General features: G+C 35.9%; 1 protein-coding gene across 2 annotated transcripts in view; it reads left to right on the plus strand.

The window, feature by feature from the left end:
• LOC105337232 (prostaglandin G/H synthase 2) overlaps positions 1–18,379 on the plus strand; it is a 30,396-nt gene continuing 12,017 nt past the window's right edge. Inside the window, exons 1-5 of one of the 2 annotated variants that reach the window (XM_034446779.2) lie at positions 1–71; positions 14,154–14,217; positions 14,433–14,552; positions 14,925–15,068; positions 16,846–16,989. In XM_034446779.2, coding sequence (XP_034302670.2) covers positions 14,169–14,217; positions 14,433–14,552; positions 14,925–15,068; positions 16,846–16,989 — 457 coding nt within the window. In that variant the 5' untranslated portion in view covers positions 1–71; positions 14,154–14,168. Of the gene's footprint in view, positions 72–13,012; positions 13,278–14,153; positions 14,218–14,432; positions 14,553–14,924; positions 15,069–16,845; positions 16,990–18,379 lie in introns of those variants that run through there. The other variant, XM_066075425.1, reaches the window with a different exon arrangement.

Genomic DNA, 18,379 nt, shown 5'->3' on the forward strand with positions numbered 1-18,379 from the left:
TGCACGTGATAGCAATCATGATGATGTCAGACTCAAAGTATCACAGGAGACGATTTGGCTGTTTCTTTTAGGTAACGTTCTCATGTCAATTAACAGTAATTTAGTGAATTTTAGGTACTTTTCATAGTCAATTTATTAATTAACTGAAAGAAAGATATAAATATAAACAATAAAATGATTTTTTGATGATTCAAGCGGGTTATGAAGGTAGCGATCATTGCAGAAAATTTACATAACACGCTGACGTGGGTTATGGTTTTTTTCCTGCAATGTCGCTACCTTCATAACTATGGAGGGTAATCGTGTTCAAAAATCCAGACATATAAACTTGTAAATCCGAAGATGTGTGAGCCAGAGTATGAGCATGTGTAATTCTGATCGTGTAACCTAAAAAACTCGGGCATACATACGTGTAAGATTTGACTCAGTTCCTTCGCATGATGCACATTTTGCAACTTAATTGTTTACATTAGTTAATTAAACCTTCAACTTTGCACACTTTCAATCCGTAGTTTCTGCATTTGTAACTCCAGGCTCGGCAATAGCACATCTGACATGATACAAATTGACAAATGTAAAGTCTACAAGTTTGTCGAATTTTGACATGACCTTATATGGCAACTGCCTTGCTGCGGGAAAAGGCATGCCGTAACCGCCGGAATGAACGAAAAATAAACATAATATTCAGCTAAACTGCTGCAATAAGCTTTTAATGAACGACACATTTTCTATCGAAATATTAAAAAAAATGAGGTATGATTGGAACTGGACCAAACAGGAAGAGGTTCATGTAGAAAAAAAATCGTTGCCGATGTGATGAATGCGCTAATTTCCGTAATATAAATCTCGTGGTATTATAAAAGGAAATGCCTAGCTAATATCTTATTTCTATAAAAAAAAAATTGACATGTAATTTAAACTGGAATATAAGTTAATGCGTACTCTTTTCTAAAAATGAGACGGATCAAGAAATTTCCTAAGGAGGTAAATATATTTTAAGCGGCATGGGGTTCGAAGACCGCCGTGAGGTCCCATGTAACTCCATTGCTTCTGAGTTCTACGAATTTTGAGAGAGAATTTTTAACCGGGTTTCCGATTATTGAAATAGTAAAAAAAAGCGGGCGGGGCGAGTGGCTGTCAAAAAGGTACCCTTATTGTACCGATAACTCCTCGAACAGTTTTCAAGATAGGAAGTTGTTCTTTTGCAGATCAATTAAACATATATCAGAGGTATGCAAATTGCTAGGATTTTGATTTCTGATAATTTATGAAAAAATATCAGCTGTTGAACTTAGTCATTTTTGGGCAAAAACATTGCATATAGAGTTTTCTTTGGATATGTAGTATTTATCAATTCAGGATTGACAAATGGATTATGGATAATGTTCACACAAAAGAAAACCCAGTTTGCTGTCACATTGACAGCTTTACTCTTGTTATTTTTCTGAATTAGTTAGAATAAACGACCTGCAAAGATTTGGTAATTTTTCTCGGAAAAATTTTATGTTACTTTACATGTATTTAGACTTTTTTTTTGTTGTGTAAGTGAAATAACACAATTTTCAATAATAATAAAAAAACTAGCGCATATTTTTTGTGCGCCGTAAATTGAAGTTTTACTATAGGAGGCACTGTAGCTCCCAGGTCGTCCATCTGAATTTTTTCAAACCGGGAGCTTTAGACCTGCAGCTAGTTCACAAGTGGCTGTAAAGCTGTATTATAATATATAGCTCTCCTGAAAAATTTTATCAACCAACTTCACAAAGTGAGTCTGTATTGAACTGACATTCAGGACGTCATACTCATATCCCGTAATAATTGCTTGAAATAATTTTAAAAAAGCCAATTTTTACCTGCACGATAGGCTTTTTTCCCGATATATTGCCGACAATGCAAAGAAACATTTCTTAAAATAAATAATACACATTTTAATTTCACGACAGTTCTTATGAATTTTTATTCATTTTTAGCTCACCGAGCTGAAAGCTCAAGTGAGCTATTCTGATCACATTTTGTCTGTCGTCCGTCTGTCTGTCTGTCCGTCTGTCCGTCTGTCTGTCTGTCCGTCTGTCCGTCTGTCTGTAAACTTTTCACATTTTCAACATCTTCTCAAGAACCACTGGGCCAATTTCAACCAAACTTGGCACAAAGCATCCTTAGCCTAAGGGGATTTAAATTTGTGAAAATTAAGGATCACGCCCTTTTGCAAAGGGAGATAATTAGGAATTTATGAAAATTTTCGAGAAATTTTCAAAAATCTTCTTCTCATGAACCATAAGACCAGGAAAGCTGAAACTTGTGTGGAAGCATCATCTGGTAGTGAAAATTCTAATTTGTGAAAATCATGACCCCCGGGGGTAGGGTGGGGCCACAATGGGGGGTCGAAGTTTTACATAGGAATATACAGAGTAAATCTTTGAAAATCTTCTTCTCATGAACCATAAGACCAGGAAAGCTGAAACTTGTGTGGAAGCATCCTCAGGTAGTGTAAATTCTAATTTGTGAAAATCATGACCCCCGGGGGTAGGGTGGGGCCACAATGGGGGGTCGAAGTTTTACATAGGAATATACAGAGTAAATCTTTGAAAATCTTCTTCTCATGAACCATAAGACCAGGAAAGCTGAAACTTGTGTGGAAGCATCCTCAGGTAGTGTAAATTCTAATTTGTGAAAATCATGACCCCCCGGGGTAGGATGGGGCCACAATGGGGGGTCGAAATTTAACATAGGAATATATAGGGTAAATCTTTAAAAATCTTATTCTCATTAACCATAAGACCAGGAAAGCTGAAACTTGTGTGGAAGCATCCTCAGGTAGTGTAAATTCTAATTTGTGAAAATCATGACCCTCGAGGGTAGGGTGGGGCCACAATGGGGGGTCAAAGTTTTACATAGGAATATATAGAGTAAATCTTTAAAAATCTTCTTCTCATGAACCATAAGACCAGGAAAGCTGAAACTTGTGTGGAAGCATCCTCAGGTAGTGTAAATTCTAATTTGTGAAAATCATGACCCCCGGGGGTAGGGTGGGGCCACAATTGGGGGTCGAAATTTAACATAGGAATATATAGAGTAAATCTTTAAAAATCTTCTTCTCATGAACCATAAGACCAGGAAAGCTGAAACTTGTGTGGAAGCATCCTCAGGTAGTGTAAATTCTAATTTGTGAAAATCATGACCCCCGGGGGTAGGGTTAGGCCACAATGGGGTGTCGAAGTTTAACATAGGAATATATAAAGTAAATCTTTAAAAATCTTCCTTTCAGAAACTAATCAGCCAGGAAAGCTGAAACTTGTGTGGAAGCATCCTCAGGTAGTGTAAATTCATAGTTGTGAAATTCATGATCCCCAGGGGTAGGGTGGGGCCACAATGAGGTGTCGAAGTTTTATTACATAGGAATATATAGAGTAAATCTTTAAAAATCTTCTTCTCAGAAACTAATCAGCCAGGAAAGCTGACACTTGTGTGGAAGCATCCTCAGGTAGTGTAGATTCAAAGTTGTGAAAATCATGACCCCCGGGGGTAGGGTGGGGCCACAATGGAAGGTCAAAGTTTTACATAGGAATATATATGGTAAATCTTTAAAAATCTTCTTCTCAGAAACTAATCAGCTAGGAAAGCTTAAACTTGTGTGGAAGCGTCCTCAGGTAGTGTAAATTCAAAGTTGTGAAAATCATGATCCCCAGGGGTAGGGTGGGGCCACAATGGGGGTTCAAAGTTTAACAAAGGAATATATATGGTAAATCTTTAAAAAATCTTCTTCTCAGAAACTAATCAGCCAGATGATTCTTTATAATTGTTAAGACTTTGGCCCCAGGACAATTCTTTGGCCTCACAAGAAGGTTCAGAGTTTATGTACGTTTATATCCCATATATAAACAATTGTTAAGGATCTTTTTGAGAGCTGCAATACTCAACATATGATATGACTATAAAATCGTCCTGTTAGAAAAGGGACTAATGATTATAAACATAAGAATATCCAGGGGAAAATGGATTTTATTTATACAGGATCAACATGTATCATTGTACATTGTCCAGATAGTTTGTATTATGACTCAATTAAGCTGATTTTATCATACCTATTGTTCCTCAGGTGAGCGATGTGGCCCATGGGCCTCTTGTTTTAAGGGGGTGTCGCTTCTTATGTCTCATATTAATCACAATCTCAAAACCAATGTCTTTAAATAGTTCTTATCGATAACTTTGCGACTCAGCTGGCCGACCCCGTGTAAATTTTCGATGGGGATGTGGGGCGCGGGGGGGGGGGGGGGGGGGGGTCTTGTCACAACTTTGTGGTAGCGATAAGGATGCATTTGGAGATATTTTCTTAATTTAGCCGAGGCCTATACTTTAACAATTTGTTGCATGTACTCTAGCTAATAACAGTGGCGTCGGAAGCAAATTGAAAGGGGGCTAAAGTAATCATAAAAAATCTTGACAAGAATTCCCAAAATCATGAAAATCCCATATAATCCGTGGGGGGAGGTATACCTATAACTCCAATCTTACCTGCCCAGTTTTTCCCCCCAAATCATGAAATTCCTAACCCGTGGTGGTGGTGGTGGTGGTAGGGGGGGTGTACTAGTATACCTACTTTGACTCTACTAGTATACATGTACCTACTATCACTATTAATATTTCATTCTCTTAAAGGTCTTTTAAGGAACAATTTTCTTTGTTGCGAGGAAAAAGTGGGGGGGGGGGGGGGGTGGGTGGCTGAATCCACCCTGTTGCTATGTTCCTAATGGTTAGGTATAACTTGGCAAAACAGAGGGGGGGGGCTAAGCCCCCCCCCCCCCTAGCCCCTCCCCTGGTTCCGACGCCTATGAATAAAAATGCGTATATATCTTTATACACGTGTATTCATACAAAGTCATTAAATGTATTTTTTTTTTCAGTTCTAAGAGGATATCTGAAGCCGATCGAATTATACAAATGCAGAGATTACAGATGGAAAGTTTGTATTATATTGGCAGGTTACATGTGAATAACAAACAGCATTTTACAGCTGCAATTAGCATCAATAGGAAACATTAGATTAAAGGCATGCGGGGTCAACTCTAAAGTGTTTATCCCTGAGTTTTATAGGTTACACGATCAGAATTACACATATTCATACTCAGACTCACACACCAACACGATTACATATTAGGATTTACAAGTTTACATGTCTGGATTCCATAATATCCCGAACGAATCACCAAAGAGAGCATTTTATCGTTTAAATGTAATATAAGCAAAATTGGTGACGTTCGTTAAAACCTAAATAACACTAAATTGACAATGATGCAAGGTATGTGTAATTCTCGCTGCGCTCGCCACAACGGTAGCACCGCAAAACATATTAGCGAGCGCAGATCGCCGGCGCTGAGCGAAGCTATGGGCAGCGGAAAGGGCAAAAAATACATTTTTACAAACTCAACAATAAACTAAATTCAGCAATCTAAAATAATATTATCAATGACCATAAATGCAAAACCAACAGTCTTCTTTGCAAAATAAATGTACATAAAAATCAACCAAAGGTATTTAAATACAAATCAAACACAAAAAGTAAAACCAACAGACATAAATGTAAAACGAACATACATCAACATGAAACAAGCGGACGCACAAATAAACGCCAGGTGGCGTTTTTTGGGAAGCAATATATACGTCATCGATTATTGGAATCCGGGATGGTTCGCACCTATTTTGTTTCGCCCTGAGATGTTTCCCACGTCAATGTTTCGCACCTGCCTCGGAGCAAAACATCTGACTGTATTATAATGTAATGTAATGGAGTGTTGATGTAATTAGAAATGTACATGTATATATAGTTAGCATAGATCTATTTTGGGGACAATTTAATTACATAAATTACCGGTATCTGCTTGAACTTTACATTACCCAACTGCATCCACTATTTAACTACGATTTTTACCAGTCTTATTCTTATAGCAAAAGTGGGGTTGAATATTATTTCCATTCCCATTTATTTATTATGATTTATTTAAAATTATAAATAATCTTTTAATGACCTGTTTATACTCGTACATTTGTTCCAAATTTCATATTCGGATGAAAACATATGTATAATCAAATATTGTACAGTCTTATATAAAAAAAGTCATTTATTTGTTACCCATAAACATGATGATATACAAATATCTGGAAAAAAAAACATTTTTAAAATGCTACAAGACATATGTACATTGTGAATTAAAATTAAGTGCATGTATCAGAATACTTCAAGCTTATCGACACATAGGCTTCGGAACAAGGGGGGGGGGGCTTTTTGCAAAGTTAGACCTATCCATTAGGCACATGGCAGAATAGACGGTTCAGCCCCACCCACCCACCCCCCCCCCCCCACTTTTTCTCGCAGGAAATATAATTGTTCCTTAATGTACCTTGAAAGATTGAGAAGTTGGAGTCTTAGGCATACTAGCCCCCCCCCCCTCCCCCACCCCCACCACGGATTAAGATTTTTATGATTTGGGGGAAAATAATTTTTAATGTAGGTTAGATTTTTTCTTTTGGAAGTATAGGTTTACTCCCCCCACCCTCACCCCCCTCTCTCACGGATTAGGATTTTTATGATTTTGGGAATTAGGTTTTTCTCTCTCAATATTTCTGAGGATCAGTCTAGCCCCCCCCCCCTCCCCCCCCCCCTCTTTTGTCAGTCATTTGTTGCATTTTGTATCACTTTAATTTTACTGGGTGGAAGTAATGCAAAATTTACAACTTGACAACTTTGTAAATTTTGTATTTACTGCCATCCGGTAAATAAACAATTTATAGAATAAAAAAAAGTCGGATAAAAATAAAATATTTAACGAGTTTGAATGGATAATTCCATTAAAAAATGGATACAGGGGAGGGGGGGGGGTTGGGTAATGTAAAGTTCAAGCTGATAATTTATGTAATTAAATGATCCCCAAAGCAGAGCTAAGCTAACAATATAATATTTTACATTTGTAATGAACATTCCCAAATTTTTCATTATAAAAATACAGGTAATTCTCAAGTGAAAGACAGGCTATAAATGTTATTACAACACAGTTCACACCTCTTGTTCTGAACCATATAAAACGACATGGCTTAATAAAATTAGTAAATAAAAATCCTAATCAAGCAAGAACGCTCTCTTGGCCGTGCATGAATAAAGACAAGCACTGTTTCAATATTTTTTTTAAAAACATATTTCAATTCTTGTATAGGTAATAATTAATTTCAGAGGAATGATAATACGAGAAAAATATCTAAATACAGTGAGATGTTTCGCTCCGAGGCAGGTGCGAAACATCTCAGGGCGAAACAAAATAGGTGCGAACCATCCCGGATTCCAATAATCGATGACGTATATATTGCTTCCCAAAAAACGCCACCTGGCGTTTATTTGTGCGTCCGCTTGTTTCATGTTGATGTATGTTCGTTTTACATTTATGTCTGTTGGTTTTACTTTTTGTGTTTGATTTGTATTTAAATACCTTTGGTTGATTTTTATGTACATTTATTTTGCAAAGAAGACTGTTGGTTTTGCATTTATGGTCATTGATAATATTATTTTAGATTGCTGAATTTAGTTTATCGTTGAGTTTGTAAAAATGTATTTTTTGCCCTTTCCGCTGCCCATACGAAGCGAGCCCTAAGAACCAGTGCGCGCGGGAAAAAAGAACGAGCTAAACCTACAGATTTATCAATAAAAAAAATTTTGTCTACGTCCCACCATTTTTCTCTCATGTTTTCTCCCGTGGTGCTATGCCAAAAATGGCTAACATTTAACTCGTAATTTACGGTGCCTTGGGGTTTCAATACACGTTTCGAGTACCGACAAGATTTGTTGAGACCCAAGAAATGTTTTACAAGTTTCCATTCCTTCGTATTGAGTTGAGATACGTAAACAAATGATTCTAGATTGTAACATATAACGTCACAGTAATCCCGCGCTATATTTTCCGGGATAAATTTAGAGGTAGATGCGTGTACTAACAATTGAGGGTGTATTTGATTGATAGCACTAGTGTCGATTCGGGTTGATATCAAGCATGCGCACAAACAAATACGACCTCTTTTCAATCAAACGTCAAGAACAGGACTCGAGTGTTAAGATGGATGCTGTTTTGGTTTTTTTATTAACGATTTTTTTGAAAGCGAGGAAAAAGAGGAATTCGATACGGAAATCTCCGAAGATTTGTGGGGTTTTTTTTCTTTTATCCTACGCACTAGAATAAAGAGTGGCTATCATGTGCCGAAAATTGACAAATTCGTAGAAGAAATAGTACCAAGAATGAATGAAATTGAATTTTAAAAACGTTTTCGTTTGTCGAGAGATACATATAATATTCTTCTAACTGAATTAGGACCATCTCTTAAATATAGACAACGTAGTACGGGTAAGCCTGCCTTAACTCCTGACAAACAACCCCTTGTATTCTTGTGGTACATGGCTAACCAAGACTCTATGCGAGAAGATGCATGCTAATTTGGAGTTAGTCCATTTACTGTGCACAGGTGTGTTCGCAGAACATCAAAGACGTAGTGTGATAAGCTTTTGCGAAAATTTATTGTTTGGCCAGATCATGATGCTCAGGAACAGATATCTAGAGTTATATACGAGTCTAGTGGTTTGCCAAATTGTATTGGATTTATTGATGGAACTCATATTGGTCTATCATTTCTTCCAAATGGCGACAAGGATTACATAAACCGAAAAGGTTATCCGTCTATTCAATTACAACTTGTTGTTGATGACAAGATGATGATAAGAGACACTTACGTTGGATGGCCCGACTGCGTACATGACGATAGAGTGTACCGCAATTCTCCAATTTTTAACTGTTTGGAGCACGACAGTGGCACCAGACAAATATTTGATTGGTAAAATACGCTTTTTACACTCAGTAATTCATAATTATTTAAAATGGATACCTACATGTATTTGCAATATTGTGTTGAGGTCAATCAAATTTCTGGAACAGAATAACATATTATTTATGATTAATTTTAATTATCATGAAATGTATAAACTAGTTTCTATTCACATATTTTTCTTCTTAAGTATCGACTTCGATACCTGCCTCAGATGATGTTTTTAATTATTTTTTTTTATTTTGATAGAAAGATTATATACATGTATATTCTAGCAAGAGCCATACATTACTGTCATATCGATCCAATTTTAAGCTAATTTTGCATTAATGTATATTATAAATAAAATGGTTTCACCGGTTTAGAATATTCTTTCACAGTATTCAACCAAAAAATACGTTTTAGAAAATTTTGGAAAGTTAAAAAATTTATTGTACTCGAGGGTAATCGAACTCATGACCACCAGGTCTGTAGTGAACCCACTAACCCACTACGCTACGGCGTAACATATCAATGATGGGAAAGAAACTGTTTAAAAAATAATACTTGATTTTATTGTTTATTTCGATAAATAATACCACACAACGTGAAGGTGTCACATACCACATTATTTGTAAGTAAGGAATTTTCCAATTATCAGGTTAAATCTATTCATTTAACAAATTTTTAAAAGAGCGGTCCCCATAGAATTTGCCTCAGTTTAAATCAGCCAGTACCGGAATTGCATGCTTCCAGACTTACTTTTTTGCGTACTGCGTCATCAAAAAGTGGTGTATAAAGCCACCTTAAACACATATTACGTTTTAAAGACTAATCAATTTTCTCAAAAAGTAAGGAACGGTTTTTAGGTAGCAAGTCTATGTATATTGTAAGAATGTTTTCTAAACTTAGAAATGTTTTAATTCTCTCTCTCTCTCTCTCTCTCTCTCTCTCTCTCTCTCTCTCTCTCTCTCTCTCTCTCTCTGGGGCAGGCGGGCAGATGTAACGCATACTGTATTCCCCCTCGTGCTGATATCGGTAAGGGGAAAAGTAATATTCCGTAACTATTTATGAGTCGTGTCCCGCTAATATATAAGAATAATATATAAGATATTTAATATCTTAATATTATATAAGATATTGGGACACCATTTTACTGTTATACTTGGTCATATTGATCCAGGAAAATACATTGTATTCGTTGCACCCTTAAAAAGACTAAAGTAAGTAGAAAACCATCTCTTTCTCGTTTTCGCTCTCTATACTATTTAGTATCAATAATTATTCTTGCAAATCCACCTGTCTCTCATACAATATTTTATTCCTTAAAAACCTCCTTATTATTTTAATAACTTTACAATAAAGTCTCTTATAAATGTGCTCAACACTTAGATCAGGGTCAAATCTGAAGTGGGTGGGGTGAGGTGCTGACCCCATCAGAAGTTGGTGAGGTGAGGTGCTGACCTGATCAGAAGTTTCATAAACTTTTTAAATGATTTGTCTGAGTTTACTTTTGTCGAAATCTAAAGCACGTATGCGTAGCGCAGTGGGTTATAGGGTTCACTACGAATCTGTAAGTCATGAGTTCGAGTCCGATTGGGATTTTAAATTTTTAACTTTCCAAAAATATTTAAAGCTTTTAAACGTATTTTTGGTGAAATATTGTAAAATTCAAAAATTCTAAACCGATGGAAGTATTTTAACTATAGTGTACTTTAATCCACATTTATATCGACAGATGTCCCATACCACCTTTAGTGTACGATTTCTTTTCATCAGAACTAATCGTGTAAACCTTTGCATATGTGGTCGTATATTTGTTCAAGTAATGACCCCAAATGAAAAAGGCATTCATTCATTCTCTCTTTATTTCCTCCTAAAGGAGATTTCATAAAGCATAAGATATTTACACTGTTATAAATTCAACACATAGTGAAAATAGTTATATACAAAATAAGAAAAAAAGAAAAAAAAAGTCAGTGCATAATGGGGCGGATCATATTGAAGTTATACGCAGCAGCGTCTCTTACAAACCGAAAATTAAACAGATGAAAGTCGTTGCTGTTATGAGCAGCGGTAATGGCGGAAAACGATCTTGCTCCTAAGAGGAAGAGATAACTGTCACGAGTCACAAGTCAGCACTTAACTCAACACTGAATTCGTTAATGATAGTATTCCACCCGGCGTCTCGAAGTAATAATGTTTCTGCACAGGAGGTGGTAACATGCTCGAAAACATTGGTAATGGAAGAGTTACACAGGAGACATGTTTCTGGTGATATGTCTTGAAGCGTCCACAGTTTAACAACGAATTTACAGAGTTCCACTTCATAGATATTTCTAGGAATTGTCCAGAGAGCAATGGGGGGGCTTTCCTGCATTTATGATGTTGAATAGCATAAAGTCGGAATCTGAAATCATCCGTTGATGTCTGGAAGATGATATTCAAGCACAGAGGCTTTCACGATAATTTTCCATTCTGATTTCGGGGGGAAATATCCTTCGTCTAGGTAGAGTAGGAGATGGTTCAGGAGACTGTATTTTGAAAGGATAGAGATTATGTCCGGAATGAATCCGTAGGGCTTCCAAACCGGGGAGTAGAGGTATGAGAAAAGCCTGTGGAGGAATATCCTTTTGGGTAGGGTTTTGATGTCAAGTTCACAAAGGCGACCAAGGAATTGAAGTTTTCGTATGTCGATTTCAGAGGAAATTGGAAGAAGACCGAGTAAGGACTCGCACATATCAGATCTGGTTTGTTTCGGAGGCGTCATTGCATGTTTGCAGATGAAGTGTTGAAAGGTGTTGAGATTTTGAGTATCCTTTTGCCTCAAGTCACACCATAACTCAGATCCATTGAGGACGAGGGGAGGACAACTTTTTTGTAGAGTTTAGAAATAGTTCTTGGATTAAGATGCTCGGATATTTTTAGTGCAAAGTATGCTGCTTTACTTTTCTACATGCGTTTGCTGTTCTCTCGCTAGGGTCTAGTTCTGAATGTAACAGAATTCCTAGGTGGTTGTACGTTTTTGCAAGGTGAACAGGATGAGCACCAAGTTGCCATATAAAGGAAAAGTCGGAAGGAGGCTCTGATGGGTGAAATCTGAGAATACTAGATTTGTTTGCATTGAAATTGATTCTCCATCGTTTGGAGTAGTCGTAAGCTATTTCTAGCGTTCTTTGAATACCGTTGGGCGAAAGCGCTATTAGAGAAATGTCATCAGCTAATGTTGGATTTGAGCTACTTATGTCATATATACCAATGTGGTTGGACTGTTCTTCAAGTTCTTGTAGCAGGTCGTTGATAAACACAAGGTATAAGAATGTAGAAAGAACTCCCCCTTGCCTGACTCCTTGAGATACAGGGAACCAGTCAGAGTACGACTGATTAGACACAACTGAGCAAGATGTATTTACGTGGCAGTCGTCTATTAGGGTCCACAGACGTCCCTTCACGCCGAGTTTATGCAGTTTGTACATGAGGCCGTGCCTCCAGACAGTATCAAACGCTTTTTGAGTGTCCAAAAAGGCGACGTAGGCAGTACTTCTATGTTCAATTAAATGAAAAAGGGTCTCTTCTAGATTAAAAGAGGCAGTAATACACACAAGTCTCTGCTGAAAACGTTGTTGTTGTAGATTAGGAAAAGTAGCAGATATAGCGGCAAGCGATTTAGTTCTGTTTAGCAGGAGTTTTTCAAAGATTTTTGGGAAACACAGCAGTAAGGCAATAGGTCTGTAGCTGTCCGGTGAGTTTCTGGGCTTGTTGCTTCCCTTAAAGATAGGGACTATCAGATCTTTTTTCCAGCTTGTGGGTTTTTGACCAGCGTTAATTATTCCGTTAAAGAGGTATGCAATGCAGTTTGCCAAAGCGGGTCCACCGTAGATAACATGTTCGTTTTGAATTCGGTCTAAACCGGGAGCTTTTCTGCGCTTAAGATCCTTAACTATTTCTAATATTTCTTTTCTAGTAATATGCCCTCCTGGTAAATTATCATTATTTGATCTGGAACAGTTTTGGAGACCCTCATAGGAATTTTCGATGAAGTGAAAGAAATCGTCGTCAAAGTCATTGCAGTTAACTGGGTTGTAGATGTTTTGAAAATGACATGCGAAGCATTTCGTAATTTCATCGGGGTTGTCGTATAATATACCGTTGAATTCCATTTCAGGATATGACGAGAAGTTACGAGGATGTTGACGCTTGATTAGTTTCCAAAATAAGCGGAGATCACATTCGGATGCTTGATCTATATCCCTGAACACTTCTGTCATATAACGGCCATGTTCGGCTATTAGTTCGTTTCTAAATTGCCTTTTAGCCCGTTAGTAATCTTTGTAGGACTCGTGAGACATTCCCCTCGGACGGCCTTCGGCTAGCCAGATTTTTCTCTTTAGACGCTCTGTTTCGTGGAGCTCTTTGACCTTAGGAGTCCACTCCGGTTTAAGGTATGGTCTATATGCTTAGAGACGCGGCATCGTGTAATATGGAGTTCAAGTCTATGCAGAATTTTTCAATTTGCTCACTGTGCTGTAAATTTCTGTGCAGAAAATTTGTGCACTGCTCACTGACGATGTTTTTATATTCTTCAAGTCTGTTCAGTTCTGCTTTGTGCCAAGCTGTGAAGTATATTGTGCTATGAAGTATACAATACAATTAAGTGTAATCTTAAAAACCCAAAATTGTCACCTAACAGCGTAGCGCAGTGGGTTATAGGGTTCACTACGAATCTGTAAGTCATGAGTTCGAGTCGCGATTGGGATTTTAAATTTTTAACTTTCCAAAAATATTTAAAGCTTTTAAACGTATTTTTGGTGAAATATTGTAAAATTCAAAAATTCTAAACCGATGGAAGTATTTTAACTATAGTGTACTTTAATCCAATTTATATCGACAGATGTCCCATACCATCTTAAGTGTACGATTTCTTTTCATCAGAACTAACCGTGTAAACCTTTGCATAAGTGGTCGTATATGACCCCAAATGAAAAAGGCAAGTATCAGAGTAAAAAATAACAATTTTTTAAATGTATCGAGAAAGTCATTTGATTATTTTGATGCAGAGGTCACGGTTTGTGAATTCACCGCGATAGTTTAGTATAAGGACTTTTCGAGTTTGTGTCTTGACAACCATTGTCTCAAGGGGTCACTTTTAAAGATAATTTAAATATAAGATAAGGTCAACTAAGGAAAAAAGAACATTTTGATAATTTCGAGTTGTTTCTTACGGAAGCCCGTCGGTGCCACGTAGGAAAAATATTTTATCTGGCGGCCGCCAGAATGATGAATTATATTTTTTTTCACTAAAACTCAAATTATTTCAGGCACATTGTGGTAAAATGTTGTGGACAGCGTTCATACTGGTTGGCTTTGTAGCTCATGCATTAGGTAAGTCATATAAATGTTGATTAAATATTTTCAAATAAAATATTCCGTTTTTTTTTTAATTGAAAAATTTTCCAATTGTAATATTTAAATACCTAAGATGATTATTTATCAGCTTAAAAAATTGTAATACACCACCGCTCCCTTTTGAATGCTATCTCTTATTTTCTTGTAAATATTTTTTTAAACTTCTAACTCACGGAAATTTGTGATTTCAGGTGGCCATAACCCTTGTTGTTCATACCCTTGTGAAAACAACGGAGTATGCATGACCCAAGGAGAAAATTATTACTGCGACTGTGCAAATCTGGACTTCTATGGCAAACACTGTGAAATTCGTAAGACATTTAAAATGATATATATATCTTGATATCCAATTCTCGAAAGTGATGATGGACATCATTCTGCATTTTTTAATGAAAACGCAGAATCAAACCAATGATTTTTTTCTATACAGCAGTTAAATAAATGAGGATACATCTTTGATGAAAGTGACGGGTTTTCACTTTTTTGAAAATGTGGAAACACTCTTTATTTCTAGATTAAGGGTTTTAGGAACAAATTAAATGAAACAAACCAATCTTTTATTCTTGTTCAAAGTACATCAATAAATTGAATTCAGAAATTTATTCTAGGAGATTTCTTTAATTACTTTAATTAGTGCCCAAAGACTTCCACTTGTAACTTTATCTCGACTCTTTTTTTTTTAGCTACATTCATGAAGCGGATCAAACTGTTTTTTAAGCCTAGCCATGAAACACTCCACAGATTTCTGACATCTAATAAATGGTTCTGGACTATTATCAACAATGTTCCATTTCTTGCTAATGCAGTGATGAGATCAATTTATGTCGGTAAGGCATATCCATAGACATACTTTAGATAGAAAGTATCTAGATATACAAATTATATTGAAAATTTTATTAAAAACTTAATTTTTTTTTTATTTTTTAACTTCTTTAATAAATGATGATCTAACTTGCATTTCTATTTCCAACAAAGAGGTCTTTTAGAAGCTCTTTTTGTTTTTTGGGGTTTTTTTTTTGGGGGGGGGGGGGGGGTGGCGTTTTAATATTTAAATAGTCATTGATGAAATTTACTGGGCCATACATCAAAAAATTGATTGGTTGTGTTATCATAGTCAATGACTCTAGAAAATGTAAATATTTCTGAATAAAAACAACATAATTAATCTTTTTGATTGCTAGTTTGATTTAAAGTTTGTTACAAGTATCGAGAGAATATACTACCTTAACACAATTTAACACCTTCTACAGCATGTCTTTCAACATTACATAGATCCTTTGTTTATTGTGAACATTACATTAAACTTGGTTTAAATCAAATTAGTCCGCGTTTCTCTCAACAAATCTTTCTGTTACCACTCACATAGTACATGTACCCCATATTTCAAAACAGTCTATTTTCGAGTAATTTTCAGTGCAAAAAATAGGTGGTTTATTTTGAAAACCGGATTATTATTAAATCCGGCTAATTTTCAAGGTTTTAACTGTGTCCTGGTTGTTAAGGGTTAATCCGTCTCAACATGTATAATGGTAGTTCCGTCTCGCGTAAGTTATCTTACAACCAAACCGAGTTAATTATATGGCTCATCACAGGATTTTTTACGTACATGTATAGATATTAAACATAAATTGCAAAATACTTAACATACATCAGATTAGATTACCAAATATAGCAACATTGAACCACCATACCTCATCGACATTCCACGAACATTTTCTGAATTCTCAACAAAAATCGACGATGATCCAACGAAATAGAAGCGCACCTTGGAACCGATAGCTATTAAGCTTATATTAAAAGAGATCCACTCTTTTAACAGCTCTGAGCATTGTTTTGTTGATGGTTGAAAATTGTATTGTTTTTTACGGATTTTTTGTGTATATCCATATTAAACCCATGCCCATTTCATGCGACATGCCAAATATTAGTGGATCAAGGAAAAACAGAACTTATATTGTGGTATTATTTCAAAGGAAGCAGGAAACCTAGTATACAGTATTCAACATCGCTTTCAATAATTAATAATGGAAAACCAGATAACTGCAACCTATTATGTATCTGTAGCGGAATTGTATTTTTTGTTTAGAGTTATCTCTCTTGGTTCTTGGGCGAAGTGCGTGGTTATTGACAACCGTCACGGGTGCTATCGTCTGGGAACCGGGCGTTTCCTCCCCGCTCCCTGGAGCATTCGGTTGTTTGTCTTCTTTCTTAACGGACGTCTTTAGGAGTTTGTCTCCTTTTTATTTATTTATATTCTCCCAGAGATCTTAATTATTAACATTATAAAGTCAGCATCGTCGAATCTGTCCTGTAGGTAAATACATTTATAATCCACTACATTTCCCTTGCATTTTGTTGCTTACTTAAATTATTTTTGTTATTTGTTTTTGTTCAGTATTTGTTCATTAAATATAATAAAATAAATCTAAGTCATTTTAACATCTGAAATATTGTTGCTGTTCGTTATTGATAATAATCTCTAGTATCTTGTGATAATCCAGGATAATTAGTGGGCCGAAATAACCGACCACCGTTACATATCAAAGAATAATGGCATATTTGAATTGAATATAATGAATTTATTTAACATTTTTTTCCCTTTAGTGCGGGCAGCTATGTTAGAAAGTCCACCACCGTATACCTCTGAGCACGATTACATCACAGTGGAAGCCAATTTCAACTACAGTGTCTTCACCCGCGCCTTGCCCCCGGTACCAAAGGAATGTCCTACACCTATGGGAGTATGGGGTAAAATCTAAAAAAAATTACTAATGCATTGTAAAATTGAACTATAGTATTGGGGATCTATAGGGGAAGATGATAAAACATGACATACTATGTTCATTATAATGATGGGCAATAAAGCTTCTACCTGATTGTGACCACATTGTCAGAGGTTCTGTGTTCTATGTTAGGGCACACTGTATTTGAAATGTAGCAATTTGCGAGATTCATTTGAAAATGTTCTCTGTTACTTGGCATCTCGATGCACGGTAACAATGAACAACACTGCGTTGTGCATTGTTAATTTTATTATGTCTCCCCTTTCAAAGGGGAGACATATTGTTTTTGTCGACTTTCTTTTTCTTCTTCTTCTTATTAAGGTCTTCCGTTTTCCAACGGAAGACCTTATTGTTTTCGTTCGGTTTCTTTTTCCCTATTATTAGGGTCTTCCGTTTTCAACGGAAGACCCTCTTGTTATTCTATTGTTTTTTATTAAGGTCTTCCGTTTCCAACGGAAGACCTTTTGTTTTTCTTCGGGTTTTTTTTCTCATTCTTCTCCTTTTTTTTTCTTACCGATTTTGTGTCAGCGATTACTCGAAAACTGTTTGATCGATTTTAATAAAATTTGCAGATCTTATTGACATTAGTTTAAACTTGATCGGAAATTTTTTTGGTTGATGACGTCATTTCCGTTTTTGAAATATCGACGTTTTCTTGATTTTCAGAGTGTCGGCTTGTCCAAGAGAGTTATCAAAAACTATAAAAGATATTTAGTTCAAAATTTCAGGAATGATAGACAAAAGATTGTAGATATGTAATAAGGCATTAATAAATTTCAGGCACAAAAGGCGCTAAAGCTCGGTAGGGCTCGAAAAATGAGATGAAAAAAGCGTTGTGATTTTGCTTGGTTTTCTTAGATTATCTTTTTTCTCACAAATATTTTGTTAAGACATGTAGAAGAACAAAAATTTATATTTACAAGATCTTTTGTTTGACTCCTAGAAAAAGGGGCTGGCCCCTCAAATTAAGGACCTAGAACCCTTCAAAGTTTTCACTTTATAACTCAAAAGCGGTTAAGATTTCGATATGGCTGTCGCGGCAAAAGTTGTTCATTATGATCTTATTAAGGATGACGTTTACTCAGAATGAAAAAAAAATCCACTGATGATAATGAAAAACCATCTATTGTGTGTTATAGACCCCTGCTTGTATTGTTATTTTTCACTTTCAGAAAAGTAGGTCAATGACCTACTTTTTGAGTTAATGGCCATTGAATATTTATTGAAAAATCAAGAAAAATCCCATAAAATTTTACTCTACGATTGATATTTTCTTAATTATAAAAATATTACAAATAAGTAAACACTTTAAAAAATAAGATACAGTTTATGAATCGTAGTGGCACTAAATAAGT

Source organism: Magallana gigas, chromosome 2 (assembly GCF_963853765.1).
Source record: "Magallana gigas chromosome 2, xbMagGiga1.1, whole genome shotgun sequence".
Taxonomy (NCBI): Eukaryota; Metazoa; Mollusca; class Bivalvia; order Ostreida; family Ostreidae; genus Magallana; species Magallana gigas.